We start from the raw sequence: 25287 nt of genomic DNA, 5'->3' as shown, positions 1-25287 counted from the left end.
TCTACAGCTGTAGCAGTGCGTGGATCTTTGTTGGGGTTTTTTGATGATCATCTTCTGGCATGAGTCTTCCCGAGAGTGCAGATGTTGGAAGTTCTTTTTCATATCGTATCTTAGTTCATTTTCGGGGTAGCCCAATTAGGCTTTGATCCTCTGTATAAACACAAACAGACCCTTTGCCTACACTTTTATATGCCCTTTATACCCTTGTGTAGAACTCGTTGGAGGTTACCACACAGGAACTGCCCTTTTTTTTTTTTTTTTTTTTTTTTGCTATCACTAATCTACACTTACATGACGAATATTATGTTTACTAGGCTCTCCCCTGTACCAGGTGTCCCCTATAAACCCCTTTACAGTCACTGTCCATCAGCATAGCAAAATGTTGTAGAATCACTACTTGCCTTCTCTGTGTTGTACAGCCCTCCCTTTTCTCCTACCCCCCCATGCATGTTAATCTTAATACCCCCCTACTTCTCCCCCCCTTATCCCTCCCTACCCACCCATCCTCCCCAGTCCCTTTCCCTTTGGTACCTGTTAGTCCATTCTTGAGTTCTGTGATTCTGCTGCTGTTTTGTTCCTTCAGTTTTTCCTTTGTTCTTATATTCCACAGATAAGTGAAATCATTTGGTATTTCTCTTTCTCCGCTTGGCTTGTTTCACTGAGCATAATACCCTCCAGCTCCATCCATGTTGCTGCAAATGGTTGGATTTGCCCTTTTCTTATAGCTGAGTAGTATTCCATTGTGTATATGTACCACATCTTCTTTATCCATTCATCTATTGATGGACATTTAGGTTGCTTCCAATTCTTGGCTATTGTAAATAGTGCTGCAATAAACATAGGGGTGCATCTGTCTTTCTCAAACTTGATTGCTGCATTCTTAGGGTAAATTCCTAGGAGTGGAATTCCTGGGTCAAATGGTAAGTCTGTTTTGAGCATTTTGATGTACCTCCATACTGCTTTCCACAATGGTTGAACTAACTTACATTCCCACCAGCAGTGTAGGAGGGTTCCCCTTTCTCCACAGCCTCGCCAACATTTGTTGTTGTTTGTCTTTTGGATGGCAGCCATCCTTACTGGTGTGAGGTGATACCTCATTGTAGTTTTAATTTGCATTTCTCTGATAATTAGCGATGTGGAGCATCTTTTCATGTGTCTGTTGGCCATCTGTATTTCTTTTTTGGAGAACTGTCTGTTCAGTTCCTCTGCCCATTTTTTAATTGGGTTATTTGTTTTTTGTTTGTTGAGGCGTGAGAGCTCCTTATATATTCTGGACGTCAAGCCTTTATCGGATGTGTCATTTTCAAATATATTCTCCCATACTGTAGGGGTCCTTCTTGTTCTATTGATGGTGTCTTTTGCTGTACAGAAGCTTTTCAGCTTAATATAGTCCCACTTACTCATTTTTGCTGTTGTTTTCCTTGCCCGGGGAGATATGTTCAAAAAGAGGTCACTCATGTTTATGTCTAAGAGGTTTTCGCCTATGTTTTCTTCCAAGAGTTTAATGGTTTCATGGCTTACATTCAGGTCTTTGATCCATTTTGAGTTTACTTTTGTATATGGGGTTAGACAATGGTCCAGTTTCATTCTCCTACATGTAGCTGTCCAGTTTTGCCAGCACCATCTGTTGAAGAGACTGTCATTTCGCCATTGTATGTCCATGGCTCCTTTATCAAATATTAATTGACCATATATGTCTGGGTTAATGTCTGGATTCTCTAGTCTGTTCCATTGGTCTGTGGCTCTGCTCTTGTGCCAGTACCAAATTGTCTTGATTACTATGGCTTTATAGTAGAGCTTGAAGTTGGGGAGTGAGATCCCCCCTACTTTATTCTTCTTTCTCAGGATTGCTTTGGCTATTCGGGGTCTTTGGTGTTTCCATATGAATTTTTGAATTATTTGTTCCAGTTCATTGAAGAATGTTGCTGGTAGTTTCATAGGGATTGCATCAAATCTGTATATTGCTTTGGGCAGGATGGCCATTTTGACGATATTAATTCTTCCTAGCCAGGAGCATGGGATGAGTTTCCATCTGTTAGTGTCCCCTTTAATTTCTCTTAAGAGTGACTTGTAGTTTTCAGAGTATAAGTCTTTCACTTCTTTGGTTAGGTTTATTCCTAGGTATTTTATTTTTTTTGATGCAATTGTGAATGGAGTTGTTTTCCTGATTTCTCTCTCTGTTGGTTCATTGTTAGTATATAGGAAAGCCACAGATTTCTGTGTGTTGATTTTGTATCCTGCAACTTTGCTGTATTCCGATATCAGTTCTAGTAGTTTTGGGGTGGAGTCTTTAGGGTTTTTTATGTACAGTATCATGTCATCTGCAAATAGTGACAGTTTAACTTCTTCTTTACCAATCTGGATTCCTTGTATTTCTTTATTTTGTCTGATTGCCGTGGCTAGGACCTCCAGTACTATGTTAAATAACAGTGGAGAGAGTGGGCATCCCTGTCTAGTTCCCGATCTCAGAGGAAATGCTTTCAGCTTCTCGCTGTTCAATATAATGTTGGCTGTGGGTTTATCATAGATGGCCTTTATTATGTTGAGGTACTTGCCCTCTATTCCCATTTTGCTGAGAGTTTTTAACATGAATGGATGTTGAACTTTGTCAAATGCTTTTTCAGCATCTATGGAGATGATCATGTGGTTTTTGTCTTTCTTTTTGTTGATGTGGTGGATGATGTTGATGGACTTTCGAATGTTGTACCATCCTTGCATCCCTGGAATGAATCCCACTTGGTCATGGTGTATGATCCTTTTGATGTATTTTTGAATTCGGTTTGCTAATATTTTGTTGAGTATTTTTGCATCTACGTTCATCAGGGATATTGGTCTGTAGTTTTCTTTTTTGGTGGGGTCTTTGCCTGGTTTGGGTATTAGGGTTATGTTAGCTTCATAGAATGAGTTTGGGAGTATCCCCTCCTCCTCTATTTTTTGGAAAACTTTAAGGAGAATGGGTATTATGTCTTCCCTGTATGTCTGATAAAATTCCGAGGTAAATCCATCTGGCCCGGGGGTTTTGTTCTTTGGTAGTTTTTTGATTACCTCTTCAATTTCGTTGCTGGTAATTGGTCTGTTTAGATTTTCTGTTTCTTCCTGGGTCAATCTTGGAAGGTTATATTTTTCTAGGAAGTTGTCCATTTCTCCTAGGTTTCCCAGCTTGTTAGCATATAGGTTTTCATAGTATTCTCCAATAATTCTTTGCATTTCCGTGGGGTCCGTCGTGATTTTTCCTTTCTCGTTTCTGATACTGTTGATTTGTGTTGATTCTCTTTTCTTCTTAATAAGTCTGGCTAGAGGCTTATCTATTTTGTTTATTTTCTCGAAGAACCAGCTCTTGGTTTCATTGATTTTTGCTATTGTTTTATTCTTCTCAATTTTATTTATTTCTTCTCTGATCTTTATTATGTCCCTCCTTCTGCTGACCTTAGGCCTCATCTGTTCTTCTTTTTCCAATTTCGATAATTGTGACATTAGACCATTCATTTGGGATTGCTCTTCCTTTTTTAAATATGCTTGGATTGCTATATACTTTCCTCTTAAGACTGCTTTTGCTGTGTCCCACAGAAGTTGGGGCTTAGTGTTGTTGTTGTCATTTGTTTCCATATATTGCTGGATCTCCATTTTGATTTGGTCATTGATCCATTGATTATTTAGGAGCGTGTTGTTAAGCCTCCATGTGTTTGTGAGCCTCTTTGCTTTCTTTGTACAGTTTATTTCTAGTTTTATGCCTTTGTGGTCTGAAAAGTTGGTTGGTAGGATTTCAATCTTTTGGAATTTTCTGAGGCTCTTTTTGTGGCCTAGTATGTGGTCTATTCTGGAGAATGTTCCCTGTGCACTTGAGAAGAATGTATAACCCGCTGCTTTTGGATGTAGAGTTCTATAGATGTCTATTAGGTCCATCTGCTCTACTGTGTTGTTCAGTGCTTCCGTGTCCTTACTTATTTTCTGCCCAGTGGATCTATCCTTTGGGGTGAGTGGTGTGTTGAAGTCTCCTAGAATGAATGCATTGCAGTCTATATCCCCCTTTAGTTCTGTTAGTATTTGTTTCACATATGCTGGTGCTCCTGTGTTGGGTGCATATATATTTAGAATGGTTATATCCTCTTGTTTGACTGAGCCCTTTATCATTATGTAGTGTCCTTCTTTATCTCTTGTTACTTTCTTTGTTTTGAAGTCTATTTTGTCTGATATTAGTACTGCAACCCCTGCTTTCTTCTCACTGTTGTTTGCTTGAAATATGTTTTTCCATCCCTTGACTTTTAGTCTGTACCTGTCTTTGGGTTTGAGGTGAGTTTCTTGTAAGCAGCATATAGATGGGTCTTGCTTTTTTATCCATTCTGTTACTCTGTGTCTTTTGATTGGTGCATTCAACCCATTAACATTTAGGGTGACTATTGAAAGATATGTACTTATTGCCATTGCAGACTTTAAATTCGTGGTTACCAAAGGTTCAAGGTTAGCCTCTTTAGTATCTTACTGCCTAACTTAGCTCGCTTATTGAGCTGTTATATACACTGTCTGGAGATTCTTTTCTTCTCTCCCTTCTTGTTCCTCCTCCTCGATTCTTCATATGTTGGGTGTTTTGTGCTGTGCTCTTTCTAGGAGTGCTCCCATCTAGAGCAGTCCCTGTAAGATGTTCTGTAGAGGTGGTTTGTGGAAAGCAAATTCCCTCAGCTTTTGTTTGTCTGGGAATTGTTTAATCCCACCGTCATATTTGAATGATAGTCGTGCTGGATACAGTATCCTTGGTTCAAGGCCCTTCTGTTTCATTGTATTAAATATATCATGCCATTCTCTTCTGGCCTGTAGGGTTTCTGTTGAGAAATCTGACGTTAGTCTGATGGGTTTCCCTTTATAGGTGACCTTTTTCTCTCTAGCTGCCTTTAACACTCTTTCCTTGTCCTTGATCTTTGCCATTTTAATTATTATGTGTCTTGGTGTTGCCCTTCTTGGATCCTTTCTGTTGGGGGTTCTGCGTATTTCCGTGGTCTGTTTGATTACTTCCTCCCCCAGTGTGGGGAAGTTTTCAGCAATTATTTCTTCTAAGATACTTTCCATCTCTTTGCCTCTCTCTTCTTCTTCTGGGACCCCTATAATACGGATATTGCTCCTTTTAGATTGGTCACACAGTTCTCTTAATATTGTTTCATTCCTGGAGATCCTTTTGTCTCTCTCTATGTCAGCTTCTATGCGTTCCTGTTCTCTGATTTCAATTCCATCAATGGCCTCTTGCATTCTATCCATTCTGCTTATAAACCCTTCCAGAGTTTGTTTCATTTCTGCGATCTCCTTTCTGGCATCTGTGATCTCTTTCCGGACTTCATCCCATTTTTCTTGCGTATTTCTCTGCATCTCTGTCAGCATGTTTATGATTCTTATTTTGAATTCTTTGTCAGGAAGACTGGTTAGGTCTGTCTCCTTCTCTGGTGTTGTCTCTGTGATCTTTGTCTGCCTGTAGCTTTGCCTTTTCATGGTGATAGGAATAGTCTGCAGAACTGGGACGAGTGACGGCTGGAAGGACTTCCTTTCTTGTTGGTTTGTGGCCCTCCTCTCCTGGGAGAACAGCGGCCTCTAGTGGCTTGTGCTGCGCAGTTGCGCGCAGACAGGGTTTCTGCTTCCTGCCCGGCTGCTATGGAGTTAATCTCCGCTGTTGCTGTGGGCGTGGCCTGGCTCGGGCAGCTACTCCAAAATGGTGGAGTCGCGTTGGAGCAGGAGCTGCTGGGAGGCTATTTATCTCCGTAAGGGGCCTCCCTGCTCCCTGCAGCCCAGGGGTTAGGGTGCCCAGAGATCCCGGATTCCCTACCTCTGGATTAAGTGACCCGCCCTGCCCCTTTAAGACTTCCAAAAAGCACCCGCCAAAACAAAACAACGACCACAAAAAAAAACAAGAAAAAAAAATTTTTTTAATTAAAAAAAAAAGGTGGTCGTTCGTTTTTCTTTATTCTCCGGTGCCAGCCTCAGGCCTCTGCTCACCGGTCTTTCTGCCCTGTTTCCCTAATATTGGGGTCCCTGTCCCTTTAAGACTTCCAAAAAGCGCTCGCCAAAACAAAGCAGCAAAAAAGCAGAAAAAAAAAAATGGTCGCGCGCTTTTCTTATGTCCTCTGTCGCCCAGCCTCCAGTGCCTGCTCACTGTTCTTGCTGCCCTGTTTTCCCAGAATCGAGGGCCCTGCACTCTGGCCCGGATGGCTGGGGCTGGGTGTTCGGCAGTCCTGGGCTCCGTCTCCCTCCCGCTCTGCCTGCTCTTCTCCCGCCGGGAGCTGGGGGGAGGGGCGCTCGGCTCCCGCGGGGCCGGGGCTTGTATCTTACCCCCTTCGCGAGGCGCTGGGTTCTCTCAGGTGTGGATGTGGTCTGGATATTGTCCTGTGTCCTCTGGTCTTTATTCTAGGAAGGGTTGTCTTTGTTATATTTTCATAGATATATGTTGTTTTGGGAGGAGATTTCCGCTGCTCTACTCACGCCGCCATCTTCCGACCCCTCCTTAATTAAGTTTTAATATTTGTTTTTCACAGAATCCCAAAACAAAAGAGCAAATTGAAAATCTGTTACGAAATGGGATGAACAAGGAGCTGCGAGATCGTCTTTGTTGCCGAATGACTTTTGGGACTGCAGGACTTCGTTCTGCTATGGGGGCAGGATTTTGCTATATCAATCTATTCATTTGATTTTTATACATGATTTATATGTGAATCCCACATTTCTCCCTTATTATTATTATTATTTTTTAATAAAATGCTGAAGTGGTAGGTAGATGCAAGATAAAGGTAGAAAATATAATTTAGTGCTGTAAGAGGGCAAATGTGGATGATCAGGTCTGTGCCTATAGACTAAGTATTAATCCAAGCTAGACAAGGGCAACAAAACATCCACGGATGCAGAAGATTTCTCTCAAAACAGGGGGGGTGAGGTTCTAAGCCTCACCTCTGTTGATCCCCAATTTCTCACCTGATGGCCCCCTGCGACTGTGCCTGTCTTAGGTTGTTCCTCCCTTGAGGAATCTTACCTGTCTCTGGCTAACCAGTCATCTTCCGGGGCCATACAGGGAAATGTAAAGTTGGTAAGTGAGAGAGAAGCAATATTCTTTGAAAAGGTTAGCTTTTTACTTCTTTGCATATTTATGCCCTGTGGCTTCTATGCCCAGCATTTGTCTTGAGGTATCTTTACCACTTGGAAGAATTACGATACTCGGTAATTTTCGATATGAGGCACTAATTCTACTAAAGGGTTGTAATTAGGAAGGAAGAAGAAAAGCTATAGGAGTAGCAGATGGAAGAAAACATGGGAAGATTGATTATTTCTTTGACATATCTTCTTGTAGAGTAACTTCAGCATGTATAGGTTTTAAACTACTAATTAAATTGCGCACATACATTAACATAATAGGCATACAACTACATAACAAAAGCAGACCTACAATTACCAGCCATATCCAGTGAAACCAAGAAAACCAGTTAGGTACCCTAGGCATTTGTGAAAACTTATCAATGATATGATGGATATTGTCTAACTGAATTTGAATAGTTTGAGAAAAATCAGACAAATTAAAACAACACATTCCTGGGAACTGTTCACATCCCATGTGTTATTTTAACAGTAGATAGTCTATAGTCGCACAATTTTGGAGCACTGCAACTTGCACTCCTCCTAGTTCTTGGTGGAGTTCCGACAGTAAAGATCCAGTCAAATTTGTTGTTTTACTATATGCACGGGCCAGCTTAGATATCTCCTTCTTCATTCCAATGGCAAGTCCAGGAACCGGTGGGATTGGTGTACCATACTCTTTTGCTGTATTCTCTGTAGGTTTGGGCAAAAAGGATATTGAATGAATTATCATCATTGTTACATAATAATTAACAGGTAGAATCTTCTGTCAAAGCCTTTAAGAGACATGTGAAGGGCTGAAATTGTGAAAGTTTCTCTGCAATTTTATTGAATCAACTTTCAGGTCACAAGTAGATGGTCTATTGCCCAAACATTCTCTTGGTCTCTTAGTACTGAATGACCCTACTTTGTGTTAATGAATATGGATTGTGCATTAGGTGAGCTTCACTGAGCTTTTTGGAGGGTGAGAGTAGCATTCGGACAAGTGATTGCACACTGTGTTCATCTTTGTACAGTCTTTTCTCTATCAGTATATACTCATTTGAACCTTTTCCCATTTAATCGCTTTCCCTTCCTTTTCTCACTAGTGTTTATACTTCAGTAATTCCCTTTTCGTGGGTCATTCTGGGATCCTTTGTAACTTTCCCTAATACTGTCCTCGAAACAGCTGCCTGTTGATAAGTGCTCATTGCTCTCACCCTCAACTCATCTGGGGAAGGATAAGTGCTCAGCTCGCATTGGGAATAGGCGCTTTCCCACCCACATTGGTCAGCAAATTATTTACTAGTTCTGATTGTATTTTGCTTAATTTGCTTTTAATATTGAAACTGGAGGTTTGCGAGTAGCCTCTTAAAATGTTTATAGACATATTTTTTGTTTTACTAAAGTGGTTAAATAACTGGAGTACCCAGTTGATGCTATTGCTGTTATTCTTTGTGATTATCATTAGGAAAGGCATTTATTATGCACCTGTGATATGGACCTATGCATTGGAGTTAAGCTTTGAACAAAGCAAAAGAGAGAATCCCCAGTATATTACCTTTTCTTGATTCCAGTCCATGGATGACAAGGAGTAGACAAATGAGCAAAAAAATAATGAACAACACATAAGTACTCTTTGCTTTAGGATGAAAGAAATATGGGAAAAAGTGTATGCCTAGATATAGTAAAGCTGTCCCTTATTAATACTGTCTCATAGGTAAGTGATAAATTCCAAGAGCAACACACCTAGGAAAACGATCTGGAAAATTAAATGGCAGGAAACATTCCTCTGGGAGGAATGCCCTCAGTCGACACCTGGAAGGATCAGAAGGCACCCTTTGTAGAATTACATCGTGTAGCTATGTATGTTCAGTCTAGAACAAGTCAAAGAGAGTGAAGATGCATTTAATTTTTGATGACACTGAGCTGTCGGAAGGACTAATACCAAAAAAAAGGAGAAGTGACATTTGAAATCTATAAATTGCATCTCGTGTTCATTTGTCACCTCTAGGAAAAGCAAATAAAGTTTCTTCCTTCTCCCGAAGTAGACAATGAATGATTGCTAAGAGTGGGGTGGCGGGAACCTGTGTCACCATTATTGACTTTCTATGGAAAACAATTCATCTGCAGATAAGTCAGTGAAGTGTTTGCACATCCTGCAAGGCATAAGTAAACTGGTTCTAATCACTCATGGGCTGCTCTGAACAGAGAATAATTACTTTCTGTTAAAGGTAAACTCTTCTCCTTGCTCCACCCTCCTTGCCTCCAGGTAGAACAGGGATTTGTTTAAGAGGACTCAGACTCTCAGTGTCACAGGGGTCCGTGGACTGCATTCACGGGCAGGGATGAAGAGTACTCACTTACTCCTTCATTTGTTCATGTACAAAGATGTATGGACCTACTACAGACCAAGCCTTTTGCTAAGCAAACAATGGCTCCTCTTTTTAGAAAGTCCATTTCAGAGATTGTGCAAAGTCTGGATTCATACCTTTCACAAAGTTCTCCTAAGATTTTATCACTCAGATCATACTAGAATGCAGAGGATTAAACACAGCAAAACACCGTTTATTTAAAATTATATGAAGAGCCACAAAGGTGTTGACAGCCGGTATGAACCAGCAAAAAACAAGGATCCTTAAAGTTGTTTAAGGAACATAATCTATTTTTTTAGGGGTATTGATTAACTTGAAGTTGCAACTTGAAATAATTTCCCAGTAGAACACACCCTTCTTTAGAAGATAGAACTTAATAAACAACAGTTATGTCTAAAGATTGGATCACATTTAATATCTACATTGTCTCTTTTTCTCAAATAAGTTAAACATTTTCTATTTCGGTCTTACTTAAAGTCTATATTTACTTACTAACTTACTTTTAATAACCCATATAATGACAGAACAAACCATAGCCCATTCAAAATAAAATTACTAAAGAATTTGAATTTGAAGACTGAAATATAAGATTTCACTCAATTAGTTTGTAATAGTTCATTAAATACTATGGGTTCACCTACTGCACTGAGTGTAACCTAACTATGTTGAAGATTGTGATTAAATAGTTGAAATATATTGTTCACAGTGGTGTGTATTAATGTGTGTGCATGCATTTGTGTGTTTATGGTACAGCTGAAAATGAATATAGGCCATAATACTGAATAAAAAAATCCATTATGGGGTACATAGATGCTAGTAAAGAAGTAGAAGCACAGACATGGTTTAACTTGCTGAAGGGATAAGGTCTTAAGCAATTTATTTTTCTTTTATTTTGAATTCTGCCAGAGATCTTACCCTGTTGTTTGTGCAATAAAAAAAGGATAAACAAAATGGATCCAGATTGACCTGTTTGTTTTGAGTGGATTTGAGCAGAGATTTGAGAGAGAAACCATTGGAAGGTTTGTATAGTACAGACATATCTATAAATCTTAGAAGGGAAATTACCTGATGTCTCCCATCAATTCCAAATGTCAAATTCCCAGATAGTTTCAGGTAAGAACTGTATAGAGAAGGTGGATTTTGGTCTACATATTTTCAGTTCCCAGAATAAAAGCCAAAGAAGCCGGGAGTTCTATTTATTAAGTTTTTGTATGTTTGAAAATATTTGCATTATCCTCCCTGTCCAGTATTACCTGGATACATACTATCTCATACAGTCTAATGACTTAAAATTTAAGTATCAAAAACATTTTAAATAAGTGATACATAAAAATCTCTTGCTATGAGGCTATGCTGTCAGCCCAGTGTTTTTATTTTGGTAAGGTAGTCTGCCAGGAGAAACAGGTGGTGAGATCTGTGCTCATGGGAAAAGAGGAAAACATACTCTGTTTAATGGGGAGGTAGAAAATCAGAGGGGACGAAAATCACCGTGCCTGAGGCTATAGATGCTCCATAAAATTGAGCCATTTCATATTATCTTGGAAATTACTTTTTTAGCAGTAGTGATGAAAGGTTGTCATGTGTTATTGTTAATTGTAGTTGGAGTTGCACAAAAAATAATCATTTGATGGCTTTTTTGTTACTTGGAAAACAACAGCTTTATGTGCCAGTAAATATGAAATCACCTGGATATATTCTTGTTAATTTAGGGGCAAACACCCTTGCTTAATGCATAGATTTTTTTTATTAAAATATCATTGATATACAATCTTATGAAGGTTTCACATGAACATCATTATGGTTTCAACATTCACCCATATTATCAAGTCCTCACCTCCCCTCTATCTTAATGCATAGATTTTAATGAAGCCACGAGTTTGTACTTGGCTGATTGCCTGATGGTCTCTGTCAGCCCTCCACTGAGCAAACACTTGTCTGCTTGGTGAATGCGAGACAGAGAAACCTATAACTTCGTCAGAATTTTCAGCTGGTGGGTAGTGGCCTCACCGGAACAGGAAATGAGAGGCAATTCATCTCTATTTCCATGTGCGCTTTCCATCTAGTTCAGAGCGCGGCTGACAGCCACAGCATTGCGCTCACCCCGTCACATCGCTTTCTCCTCTTCGGAAGACCAGGTTGAAAGAACAGCAAAGAGCCTTCAATTCATCCTGATCACATGAACACAGTTCAGGCTGTGTGTGTCTGGGGTGTAATCCTCCTGTGCCATTTGCAGTGACAGGACAGCAGTTTTGAAGACGACACTAACTGTTCTGAGGTTTTAATATAATTGCCTCCAAATGCTTGAGGAAGCTCTGTGTGTTTGCCTGGCACTCAGCTCTTTGATATCATGGCTCTTTCTTTCCCTTTCTCTTTCTCTGTCTTCTTTTCCTACAACTGCTGCATCCTTGGCTGATAATCTTTAAACCCCAGGCTGCAGTGATTTCTCTTCATACAGCCACATATTAAGCATGTCTTTCATGCTTCTCTGTACCAAACTCAGGAAATGCCAATTAAGAAGTTGATAGGGAAGAAGGCAGTGGGTAGCATTAAGGCCACCTGTCTGGAGGCATGAGGTGTACACTTTGAGTGAGTGAAAGGCGATCTGCTGAGAGTTGGGAATGAGGTGCTTTATCAGGCATTCCTAGAGGCAGAAAATGAGAGAATAAAAAGCCATTTCCAGAGCAGCTCTTCCATCTTGTTCTGATAGACAATAAAATAAGTAAATTATGTAATGGGTTAGAAGGTGATAAAGTAGCCTTTTTACATTCCCCGAAACTGTGTTAGAATGCTCAGCCTTTGACTCAAGGCTCAGAAAACTTTGCCAAAGAGAAGAAGCCATGGATATTGTTGGTGTGAGCAAGAGGGCTTACAGTCAGATAGAAACCAGTGGGTGCCATCCTCTTTCTACTCCTTTCCTCCTTTCCCACAACATACAGTGATAAATCTTGCTCTTATTCCCCCAAATGGAAAGTACACAGGCACAGTAGGAGGGAGGGTTAGCAGGTTAGGAGAAGAGTGGAAAGCATTTCAGTTTATGGACACATCCTCAGAAAACAAGAAGTGCTACAGAAGAGAAGAAAATGCAGTCCTCTCTCTTCCTTTCTCCCAACTTGTCCTGCCTCTTTTCATTTCTTAGTGACAGTTATTTCATGACATTGGTCCAAGGTAGGAGAAGAAACCTGACAAATCAGGGCCCTTACTTGGCCAGGATTCTTTGCCTATTCCTTTTTCCTCCCTTATCAAAATTTTAGCTCCTTTTTAAGTTTTGTAAATTTGTAAACTTAACTTTCTGTTGTTTTTCTTTCCCCACCAATTCTTTGCTGCAGATTATGTTACTCACAGACCCGGAGATTGAGAGCAGTTTATTGATCAGCTCAGATGAAGGGGCAACCTATCAAAAGTACCGGCTGAACTTTTATATCCAAAGCTTGCTTTTCCATCCCAAGCAAGAGGACTGGATCCTGGCATACAGCCAAGACCAAAAGGTGAGCGTGATTATCTTGTTTGAGACAGTGCTGCAGGGAAAAGACCACTGGTATTCGCGCCTGCATTTCTTCTCAGTGATCAGTCTTGTTCTGTGCTGTAGCCTAAATTCTGTGCTAGTAGAGTGAATGGCAGTGAGGAAGATCTCCAGCAGCTTCTTGGAGCTCTGTAACTGCCTGAAATGGCATGCAGAGGAGAAGCTTGACACTGAGGAAGACATTGTGGAGAAGCAGTTCTTAGCCTAGATGTTTCAGGCTGGCAGGAGCTCCCAACTCCTGTGGAATTTGAGACAGTGTTTTGTGTATGTGGAGACGTGGTCATTTTTCTGGATAAGGGATGGCTAGCTTTTCTCAGAGCCTCAAAGTGAAGAATGACCCAGGAAGGTTAAGAACACTAAGTGGGGATAACTTGGGATTTGCTAAAACAATGAGGGAAATGGTCAGAGGAACAATATCAATGCACGTAGATAACATTATTCACAGCCAGGTAATCTCAGAACATTTTTTCTCTTGGTAGGTGGGTTGAAGGAGAGGTCTGCTTTTGAAGAATGCATTGAATGAGGTTATGCTAGTGTGTGTGTGTGTTTAGTATGTGTATATATTTTATGGGATGCATATTATAAAATATATCATGTATTCTAATACTACATATAGACTGTAAAATAAATATAGCCCCTGCTTCTTATGTTCTCAGGTAGACTATAAGGCTAACAACATCGAATACAATCAAATTAAAATTAAAAGAAACAAAATTTACACAGGCAAATATAAGAGACACTAGCTATAAAAACCAAAAGGAAAATAGGTGAAATACTGAAATGCTCTTTTTGAAATGCATAATTCAGTGAACTCATTCTGAGCATTCTCCTTAGAGGAACTGTGTGTTGAATATTACATATATTTAAAGGAATACTGGACTTAACTTGAGTAAGGATGATATTGTAGGTTTTATCTCTCTGAGGTGGTAGAAATGTGTGGGGTTCTTCCTGAAGGAAAGGAACAGCATAAGTGACTTTCCAAGATCTCCACTGACAGGAGCATTTTGGAGGAAGCAAATTAAAATTCTTAGGATTGGAATTTTGTTCACGATGCCCTTACTGCCAAATAAAACGCACATTAAGCCTAAAAATAGAAAAGACTTACAATTAGTATTTTTTCTCCTCTTGAGCAGTCTGGCTACCCTTTCAGCAGAATGTACAATTTCATTCCTGGAGTCAAGCCACAGTGCATCTGGTCCAGGACGGCACAGTTACCAGAGGCAAGGCTGAGTATTAGTCATTTAATCTGCTGGGTTATTGTATTTTATTCGACAGTTGGTTAAATTCCCCCCTGATGCCAGAGGCACAGTGAAGGCAGACTTACCTGGCTAAGTGGAAACTATGCATCTTTTCAGTTGTGCTGGAGGAAATGCCCAAAACTGTAACTCTTCCTGTTCCAGCATTTTAGACAGTACCTCCCATGGTCACGGAGGCAGAATGAATAACCCTGGAGGAGTGAGGACACGTGGTCTGTGGTCCCAACTCAGCCACTTATGGTGAACAGTATGTGGCATTGGCTTTCTTTGCCTTAAAATGTGTTTACATAGATAATTATAATTGCAGATGCACTTCCAATGAGATTGAGGGAAAAAAAATTAGACTCCACATCTGTTTTAGGCACTCAGTTTTAGATGCAGTGTTGGTCTAAAAGAACTATATCAAGGAACACTGAATCCATGTGGGGAGAAAAGATAAATACACGTGGTTTTGCCAATAATCTGAGAGACCAAAAAGGCAAGGCCTGCAGGCGCACATGACACACACTCAGCCGGAGGAGCTGGGTGAATTATTTGAAATTGGCAGCCCAGAGATTGGAAGATGGAAAGCTTATGAAATGATTTCATGTGGACCTTAATAAATATGTCATATTTCTTTTGTGGGAAGGACACATTTTACAGAAGAGAAGTATCACAAACAACAATATAAACTCAGAAAAATCACGTTTGCAAAATTGTGCGTGTGTCTATATGGCTGACACTGAAATTTGGTAAAGTTATGTATGTACTTTTGGAACCCAAACTTGATATTTTTGACTTTTTGCCTACTTTACTATTCTGCAAAATAATTTCTGTTTTCCTTATTAGGAGTCTTTTGAAGATATTGTTCAGTGCATTGATGTGCTCAGAGCTATAAATTACAAAGATTAATCTGGTAGTAATGTTCAAATGAACTGTGGTAATATGAAGGTAAAAGTAAGAAAATTAGTTAGGATGATATCACAATAGTGCTGGTCTGGACCAAAAAGTAACTTTAGTGATCATTGATCAAATGAATTCTATCATTTTAGAGCTGAAAGAAGCCTTAACAGTCTTTGCTGTGTATATAGCTAATGAATCAAAAATCTTGAGAAGTTAATGAATTGCCTCAAGGGTAGAAACCATCACTGGTATCACATGTCAAAGTTCAGTGAATGGAATTAAGCCTCATGTCAGATTTCATAGGGTTCTCATTCTTGATGCTGACTTCTTGAGATGAGCAGATGAGCAGAAAACAGCCTTTCTGCCAATCTGTTTCTCTAAAGAAGAGAATGAAAGAGGAATCATCATGGAAAAAAGTTGTGATAACCTGCTAGTACGAGTACAGGTTGGAGAAGAACTCCACATCTCAGGGCTTGAATCACAGAATACCGCATGGATTGTATTAGCTGGGAGGGAGTGGGCTATAGCCAGCAGATGAGCCATCAACTGATGGCATTGGCCAGAAGGCAAGTTGAGAGGGTTGGTGGCCACTCAGGTGGGTCAGTGATACAGAAATAATAGCTGGCAATCACCCATGAATCATGGAGCTTCTAACACTGATAAAATGCAACAGTAGGCACCAAGGAGGGCCCCATGCTGGTGTTGGCAGGCCCCTGATTGTATTTGCCCAGGAAAAGGGAACATTTATTCTTTCATGTAAGAATCGCTCATCAGTTTTTCTGTGACAGCTGCTATTGCTGCTACAGAACCCCCAGCTAAGATCTTCGCCTCAGTGCTAGTATTCGCTCTGCTGGGGGCTGTTTCACACCAGCCTGTGGTGAACAGAACCCTTAGACAAATGGATACTGTCTCTTAAGTATTTTGTTGCAATGGCAACCCCTTCAGAACTCACCTGTGAACAGAGTCCTCTTCTTCTCTTGTTTACTGTCTTAGATTTGTTTTCAGGCATATTCTCCCTCTTTTGAATACATAGCCATCTTTATTTTTCCCCATGTCCCTGCCATTGCTTTTTCTCCCCTTCAGTGAATGAGACTTGTAAGGCCCTGAGGACAGGATTGGGATCTCTGGCTTGCAGGATAGAGCCCATATGGGCTGCACTGTTCTGCCCTGACTGCATTTCACTTTGAATGCCTGGATGCCCAGTGGCGGCTTTTTGAACTGAGTGTTTTAAGGGACACAAAGAGTTTCATTGACCAGACTGTCCTTCTGGCCCTTGTGATATTTTAGTCTCTTTTTCTTAGTGAAATACATGATATTCAAGGTCTAGGTGGTTGCCAAGACATAAAAGCTTTCTTGAATGGCCATGTGGCTCTCCAGACACCACTAGAATGACCGAGGGGAAAAGATTTGGAGCCTTTTTCCCTTTGAAGTTCTAAAAGAAGTAGCCTGATGACTGAGGAAGCCCTGTCGGGGGACTCAGGTAATAGGACACAGGAGCCAGACTCCTTGGCCTCTGAAGGGTTTACGTGAGGATGCTCCTTTGGAAAGCCTCAGAATTTTGAGAAAAATAAATAATATAGACATGGAAATTTCATGTCAAATGGGCAGAGGGATACTGGTCACATAAAGTCACACCGTTTAGAACTCTTGCAAAATAGCAGCAAATCACTGCATACACTATGAAGAATTCCACAGCATTTATTACACTGAAATCTTGCATTCCTTTATTTATTTATTTATTTATTTCTTATTTTGGGAATTAAGCAGTAGGCAAAGCAAACATTCTGCTTGTTGTTTTTGTTTCTTTGCACTTGGAAATGAAGCAGGCAGGAGAATGGAGAAAGTGTTCACTTCATTGCTAGTTTTCCCCCATTTTCTTGCCTCAATACAGGAAACCACCCAAAGAAGGCTTAGCAGCAGGCTAAATCTGCCAGATTACATCTTTATTTTAATTTGGCAATAAACTAGTGTACAAACTGTGCTATAAAACATTGCCTCCAACGGCATCTCTCAGTCTGTCTTAAACACCTCACTAAACATGATGTGTTGGGAAACATTTGAAATAAGAGAAAACAAAACGCAGATGTGACTTTAAAAAAAAAAAAAGGAGAAAAGTATGAGAATACGCCTATACCTCAGCTCTGCCAACAGCTGTGCACCCTGGGTGCGTGGCCTCTCTGTATTCGTGGGTCACTGTTAAGGGGAGAGTGCCATGTTGTGAAACCAATATGAACACTTCAGGGCCTCCAGCGATCTAGTGTCTGGGCAGAAAAGGTCCCGTTGCTTTGCTCGTCCAGGCTGGCAGAGCTCTGCAGGAGGGGCTGCTGTCCCTGACCATGAGCAGGAGGGACCACTTTTCTCCAGTCCTCTGTGGTGTGCTTCTGATCCCACCCTTGTGGATGTCCAGGTCCATCTAGGCCATGAAGTCAGTTCCTGCATAGACAAGCAGGAAATCTAACTGAGCACAGCAGCTGAGTCTGAGCTGTGGGAAACTGGTGAGCAGTTGCTCATGTTGAAGGCCGTGCCAACGGGTGTTGGTAAGCTCCAGTCTGCTGTTCCTGCAACTAAGGAGGGCTTGGCTAGTGACACCAGACCTTCATATTTTTTCAAGAGAAATAATCCTACTTTGTTTGAAATGTGATGTATTTTTTTACTTTTAAGTGTTTACCACTAACTAAAAAATTTAAAACCGAAAATTGTGCAAGGCAAAAAAAACCTCATCTGCTGCCTTGTATTAGTCCCCAGATCACTTTTTCCTTCTGTCTTTTCCATCCTCTTTGTTTTTCTGCTGTTGTTCATGGATCTCCCTGTAAATTTTATTTCAGGAGATATTAAGTTGTTTTGTAACTTTAAAAAAATGCACCTGAATGAGTGACAGATTGTGTGGAAGGAAGACAAAATCTCTAAGACAGTTAGGTGGGCCACCCTGCATTTTGTGGCAGTTCTAGAATATTCACAAGTTTATATTGTCTCCCTTATTCCACTCTATGAGTCTGCATTTCAAGAAATATCCTGTGGGGATCTGCATTATTTCTGATCTCCTCTAAAGTCTAAAGAATCACAGTTTATAAAAGAAATAAGAAATCCTAAGACTTCCATGTTGGCCCCAGCTTTAATATTTCAGTGTAAATGTGTGAGACACACCCAAAACCAAAAAGGCTTTAAAGGGGGAAATCATATTTGTATAAGGAGACTCTTTTCACAAATAATTAAAACCCTACATATTAACAGTCATCATTCTTGGTGTAAACAAAGGCTGTCTTTGAGTTAAAATCATATGCTGAAAGAAAAGGAAAATAATAATGCCAATATGTTTGCGAGTATAGAATGGAATTTTAGTAGCTTGCATAGAAGTAATGTTTTTTTAAAAAAAGGTACTTTTAGGTCTCTCCCTGCTCTCTCTACGCTGACCCTACAATTTTATTTAAATCACTTTATATCCATTCTTTAAAAAAATAAAAAATCTTCCCTGTATTTTTTAAAATCTTTCCTACTCTTCCTGACTGAGCCCTAACAGAGGATTGTTGCCCATTATGGTTGCTTTGAATGCCAGGAAGTCCCTGGGAAATAACAATTACTTGATAAGGGCCTAGATGAAAGCATTTGCCAAAACTCAGCCATACTGATTTCTCACCACTGATAGACAGTGTCAGCTCTCTACTCTGTCCCTGCCAATGGCTGTGTGACCTTCTGCAGGCGTTTTAACTTGAGAACTTATCCAGCTATAAAGTGGAAGTAATAATAGCAGTGCCTGCCGCACAGGACTTTGGGAATGCTGAGCTATATGTAAAACACTTAACACAGAGCCTGGCACATAGCAAGTGTCACGTAGGTACTGCCCAATGTGTTATTCAAAGGCCTGACACATGGCCACCTGGCATGGAGTAGCTTTAGACACAAGGTTGCTTTAGCAGTAGTCCAGGGTGTTCCCAGTACCTGAAGTTCTAGACACTTAAGTCAATATTGAATGCTTTCTTATTCAATCACTAAAAGATACCATGGACCCAGGATGGATGAATCAAAGAAGAACTGATACATGGTGCTCAGAAAATATTATTGATTATCATACCACTAAGCCATTAAATATTAAAGTATTTGTCTTCACTGTAATTTTGCTTTTGAATAGACCTACCAGTTCCTTAATGTCAAAAGGGCAAGACTGAAGAAAAAGATAAATGTATCCTTGAAATTCAACCCCATGGAGATATTCAAATGATTTCTGTATAAGCACAAACACTAAGGAAATTGATGTCTAACTAATACCATCATGTTTCCTCAAGGCATTGCATTAAGTAAATAGGCTTTCAGTTATTTATAAGAAATACGGTGAGCATTATATACCATGCTTGTTTGGTAGGATTTCCATGTGCTTGAAATTTCCCAAAGTCAGAGCTGGTTTCTAATTTCACGAATATGTAAATAATTTAAATATGTAAGTACAAAACTGGCAATTAGAGTGGAAACCAGGGAGCTTGCTAAATGTCAGCCCCAATGCTTGTTTATAAAACAAATTCTCAAACTGAAATGCCATCATATGCAAACAAGGAATCCTGTTTCACCTTAGATACCTTGTTTTAGCCGGGTTGTATCATTATGTTCCAAATGCTACCTGGAGCAGTTTCATCTGCTTGTTCCTAAGGATTTGAATGTAATAGGCTGTAATAATAAGGAGAAATGGACATTTTAAAAAATTGACTGGGATTAAGGTTTAGACAGACATACTTAATGCTATTTGGTGGCTATTTAAACTTTGAAATAGAGTTATGTTTTTGCCTGTGCAACATTTTAGTCATCTCTTCTGATGTGTTCTATCCACCACACTGGTCTGAATGGATTAAAATGCCTCCTTAATCCAGCACCAGTCTGGGAAAGTTTGAAGGTCATTTGACCTCTTGAGAGAACGTGGATCTCTTTCTCAGATGAGCTCACGGAACACTCAGAAATGACCTTCTGTAAGAGTGATGCATTATAAGTCCAGCTAAGATTTCCCTGCATTTTTCCTTGTCAGGTGTGGTTGCAGCCAGCGATGTTGCCGAGCAGGGGAGTGGTTTTGGGACAAGGAAGTCTTGGTTTTGTGAATAGACACATTTGTGAATTATGATTCTGTGGTTTTCCTACTTTAATTGAATATTCAAAATGTTATCTTGCCCAACCTTCTTCCTACCTTCAGTATAATAGGATTGTAAGTATAAATTACAGACAGCACATTCAGCATACCGAGAGATGGAGAGGCCCAGCCAGGAGCTCTGAAAGACAAACCATCAGTCAGGTACCCTCCTGAAATTGCTAGGGTTCTTTACTGAGCTATATACCCTTACTAGAAAATTTCATCACATGAAAAGGTACAAATACAGATCTCCAAAGCTCTCATTTTCCTGACCTGCTTAACTCCAATCCTGGCCTGGTTGCTCTAACTATAAGCAGGACAAGAAAATATCCCAGAACAAGAAGACTTATGATCCAAAGTCAGACAGCCCTAGTCACTCAGGAAAGGCCTTGCTAAGCAACATTCAGCCTCAGAGGCCAGGGATGTAGAAAACAGTGTCTAGGATCCTTCCTTGCTTCCTGAAAGTCTAGATGAAAAAAGCAGTCTGTTTCTCCCTGCCATCTGTCCCTTTCTCAGGGTCTTTGGACATCTCAAGCCAAAGGCCATGATTGGCAGCAGAAGGGGGAGAGAGAGAACTACTACTGACCATGTGCTCTGTAGTGATAAGCACTCTGCTAGGCTTTTCCTATTGAACATTCAACTATAGTCTTATACCAAATATTATATTTAGCATTTGAGGCATCTGAGGCTCTAAGGAGCTAGGAAAATTCCCTCAGGTGGCATATGAGGTGACTGGTAGAGCTAGGGGTCTACCCCCGGTTTGACTGTCTTCATGTGCAGTCCTTACTGCACAAAAACACCTGCTTCTCCTAGAAAAGTCATTAGGATTTTTGTTTCTTTCATTGCCAGTTTCTTTCTACTTTTATTTAATTATCTCCTCCCTGTCCATGAGACCTGTTTCCTGTGACAGATGCTGCAGTACCCATTTGGGAGCTGAGTTTCACAGCAGAGGGAGGGCTGTGCTTTGAAGATCACTCAGGAGAAGAAGGCAGAAAGAGGGACCTCGCAGCAAGAGGGCAGTCACTCCTGCCTGGCTCCAGGCACCCAGCAGCCCCTTATGAGTCATCGGACCAGCTTTTGACACTTTGAGAGACACAAGCCCTGGGACCCCTGCACATGTGCTTCTCCGCCATTGCACCAGCTCAAGCCCTAAGCATCTGCTGGGGGTAAAATCTCCCCCCGCTCAGGCAAAATGACAGGGGCTTTCAGAAGTGACTCTCATATGCTTTTGTTCTTGTTTTGTTTTGTTTTGTTTTGTTTGTTTATATGTTTGTAAAATCTTCCATTCTCTTCTTCTCACATCCAGGATCATGACTAATCTAGACCCTCATCTCTCCCCTGCCCTACTGGAGTCACCTTCTAACTGATCTCTCTCTTCCATCTTTCCACTGCTAATGGATCCATTTTACCACACACAGTTCCAGTTGTGTTCCAAGTGATAGTTTTCTCCTTCTGCTTATTCTGTTCTCAGAACTGCTGCACTTCTTCATCTATGCATTTAAATAATGATATGATTGTATGGTAATGGGGAGATCCTCATTTCTTTCTCCCCTAAGTGTCTTGATATTGAGGGATTTGTGATACAGATCCTCATCTTAGCTTCTGATTAGGCATCTTATATTTATTTCCCCCACCTATATTAGAGAATTTTTAAGACCAAGATTCCATCTTATAATTTCCCTAGATGCCTCCAGGCCCAGGTGCACAGAAATTGCGCATAAATCCAATCAGCCCACAGTCACGTATTGATGCTTCCAAGCCAGTCCTTTCCCATAGGTCTAATCCCCCAAGCCTGTTTCAAAGTGCCATACCTACCTGTGGGGCCTGTGACAGCCTTCAGTGATGGCTGGGGAATGGCCAGTGGCAGATGTGATCAATGCAAGCCTTGGGAGAGACTGATGGAGCCAGTGGCAGGTCAGCACTCCTGCTCACCCTTCCTCAGCAAAGCCCGGGTGCTCAGCCTCGGTGCTCTTGTCTGTTGCCCTTTTGACACTTGAATCGCATCCATCCAACCTGCTTCCAGGCCCTGCTTATGCAGCCTCTGCTCCCACCTTACGTTTCTTTACGTGTCCCAGCCAAACTGGGTCTCCTACAGTTGAGGAAAGATGAACAGAAACAGCGCTCTGAGCTTTGCTGCTCTGTGCATTTGCCCAGACTGACCTCTTTGCCCTGGAGAACTCTTTTTCCACACCTTCTTATCAAGAGGCCCGCCTTGAAAGCTTTGGCAGATTCCCACCTTTTCCTTTCCTACACAGGCTGCCATACCTCTCTGAATAAAACAGTACACATCTCCATGCATTGTCTGTCATATGCCCTGATAAGCTAGGTGCTTCTTTGAATAGCTCACATGTATTGGGGGCGAGTTCTGGCCTGGAGTGGTTATCATGGTTCTCTCACTGTTCATCCCACTAAACCCCCAGCCAAGGAAAAGACTTGTGTCAGAATGTAGTAGAGTTTTATGAAGGTATTTTAGGTGCCACAGACTGTGGTTTCCCCTGGGTGTGAGTTCTGTCTGTCGTCTGTGCTGAGGAACCAGAGCATCATATTTCTGAAGACCAGGGGTTTCTCCAGACTGATTCTGTCTTCCTGTTGATGCTAATGGAGGAAAGAGCTTGATATGTGCAGTGCCTCAGGCCTGGCATTAGGAATTCATTTGAAGTCTTCAAGGCACCTTCTTTCTTGCTAAAAAGAATACAGTAACAGCAGCGAGAACTGGAGAATCATGAGGTAGATGAGTGCTTTGTACCCAGGCCATCCCCAGGGCAGTATTAGGATGAGACAAATAAAGTAGAACTGGCAGGGTTTTCTGTCAGCCTTTTCAAGAAGTGCAATTTGTAGGCCTCCTGCCTCTAAAATGTTAAGAACCAAGAAGCAAAAAAGAGTGAGCAGGCAACCTTGAAAAAAGCCGGCAGCAGGAGGTGTTCTGCCCACATGGAAGCCTCTCCAGGCACCTGTGCGGGGGAGACCCAAGGATCTGCCTCCTGTGGGGGAAGTCGCCATGGGGAGCTTTGTGGTGAAAGCACATCCCATCAAACCAGGACTTAAAACGTGCTCACTCTTACCCGCTACCACATCCTTGCACCGATTGATTTTCTAGCTGCAAAAGAAAATTCCTAATATGTACCCATCTAACAATCTAGAGAGGGGCTACACCAATCAGATTTAGAAACATTACGAAGACTTTCCAAGGAAAGTGATGATTGTAACTTTTCCATCAACACAAGGAAGAAAGATGCTACTCAGCTAGGGATTGAACCAAAATGTAAAACAATGGAAGGTGAAAGTTGGAAACAGCTGCTCCCATACCCCCTTGTTTTACCCTCTCTTAATCTGCGGTAGATTTGGAATCCGGATCCCTCCCCAAAGCTCTCTGCCCACCCCACCCCCCAGCATCCTTCTCTGCTCTCCTGGGAACTGGGCCTGTCACCCAAATGGCAGCTCTGTGGGCCTCCCGAGGAGGGCATTGGAGGTGATTGAATGATGCATGAAAAGTGCCAAAGAAAACTAACCCTTGTACTTGCGTCCTTTGCAATTAACTGTATTTTTATATTCATTCTTCTTATAGCAGACAAAGGCAGATGGCAAGAAAATAAGCCAATGTGAGAGATGTCTTTTTAGAAAATGAAATTTAAAAAATCCTTCAGGAGAGGAGTGTGGAAGGAAGAAGTGTTGACAGCCCCAGACCAGCATAATGACGGAGTGGAGAGGGTGAGCCCCTAGGCTGCTAATAGATTTTGAGCATAGATGAGCATTGGGTCTGTGCTCATTAAGTTATATTTACTGAGGCAGGGAGGTGGTCTCAGACAGTGGAGGAGGATTTTAGACAGGAAGGATTTTCTGCCTTGCATCCTTAGTTAACCAGATTCCTTTCCCTGGTTTTCTAAAATTTGTACTTCTTCCATTTTTTTCCCCAATATTTGGTACCAGTGTTCGGAGAACCAAACCAAAACCAAAAGCCCTCCAAGAATGGCAATCTGGGGTTGTGAGGGTTACTAGATTGAACATTGCCCTCCTAAAACTAGTTCAGATCTTTTCTCTTCCTCTCCCTGTTCTTTCTCTCACTTTCTCAAGGCTTGGCATCACTGCGGAGAGCTACCAGTGCTTCCTCTGATGTGACAGATAGTGATGATAGCTCTCAGTTCTGTGGACTGACAGTCAAAAGGAACCTTGGAGCTGGAGACAGACAGGGAGGAAAATAGATCTTGTTTTGGTGCTGCCAACACTATGAATTTTATTAAAGGACATGGACTTGTTCTACACCAAAGCCTTCCACTGGTGGCTGAAGATAGTCATTGGGTAAAATGCTTTGATAGTGTTCTCTTCTTTGTGGAGGAGAACTTTGCTATCAGACTCTGCAGGTTTAATTAACACATTAACTTGAATGTCCATGAGTTATCATTTTCTCCTTTCCTTGGTATCACACCAGGCTGGACAATGAACTTCTCAGGGGAAAATGTTTGAAGTAGTCGGTGGAGTATACAGAGCAGCTTTGTTTAGGCACAAATATACAAGGCCCTGCTTGCAAATCCTTGGGAGTTTCAGATGTACTGATATTCATCATCATTTTAGTTTGCTTTTTAGGTACAGGCCTCTAGCTATGGATCCATGGAGATAAAACATATTTCTTTGATAAATTAGCTTTGCCCATCCATTGGGAAACTTGGGTGCTTACTAGGTAGATTCATCACTAGGGAATTTACATGACACAAATGTAATACATTTTTCCCTTGATCATCTCCCGTGTGCTAGGCACTGTGTGGATGGGATTCCCAACTCCTAAAAGCTTCATGACCTCGTCAAAGAGGCAGAAAATGGTCTTGGATATTTTAGAGTGATTTTAGAAAGGAAGGCATTTCTGTCTTGCATTCGTAGAAGGCTCTTTTGAAAGGCTAGTAAGAAAGTTAAATATAAATATGTAGCCTGTAGTTTGATACTCTCTGTTAGACCAGAGTTCTGTGGAAAAGAGGCCCTGGGAATTTTAGTGTAGAGGAGAGGGTTCATAGAAAAGGTACTTTTGATCTGGGCCTAAAAAGAAGACTGGCGTTGAGGTAGGCAAGTCTTCAAGCC

General features: G+C 41.1%; 1 protein-coding gene across 7 annotated transcripts in view; it reads left to right on the top strand.

Moving 5' to 3' along the window:
* The window catches only part of SORCS1 (sortilin related VPS10 domain containing receptor 1), a 553895-nt gene that overhangs the window by 355682 nt on the left and 172926 nt on the right, over positions 1-25287 (top strand). For all 7 annotated transcript variants that reach the window (XM_036906465.2, XM_057506303.1, XM_036906469.2 and 4 more), the window contains exon 4: positions 12782-12940. In XM_036906465.2, coding sequence (XP_036762360.2) covers positions 12782-12940 — 159 coding nt within the window. The remainder of the gene's footprint in view (positions 1-12781; positions 12941-25287) is intronic.

This window comes from Manis pentadactyla, chromosome 8 (assembly GCF_030020395.1).
Source record: "Manis pentadactyla isolate mManPen7 chromosome 8, mManPen7.hap1, whole genome shotgun sequence".
NCBI classification, from domain to species: domain Eukaryota; kingdom Metazoa; phylum Chordata; class Mammalia; order Pholidota; family Manidae; genus Manis; species Manis pentadactyla.
Note: the sequence above shows the minus strand (reverse complement) of the source record. Positions and strands in the feature narration are given on the sequence as shown.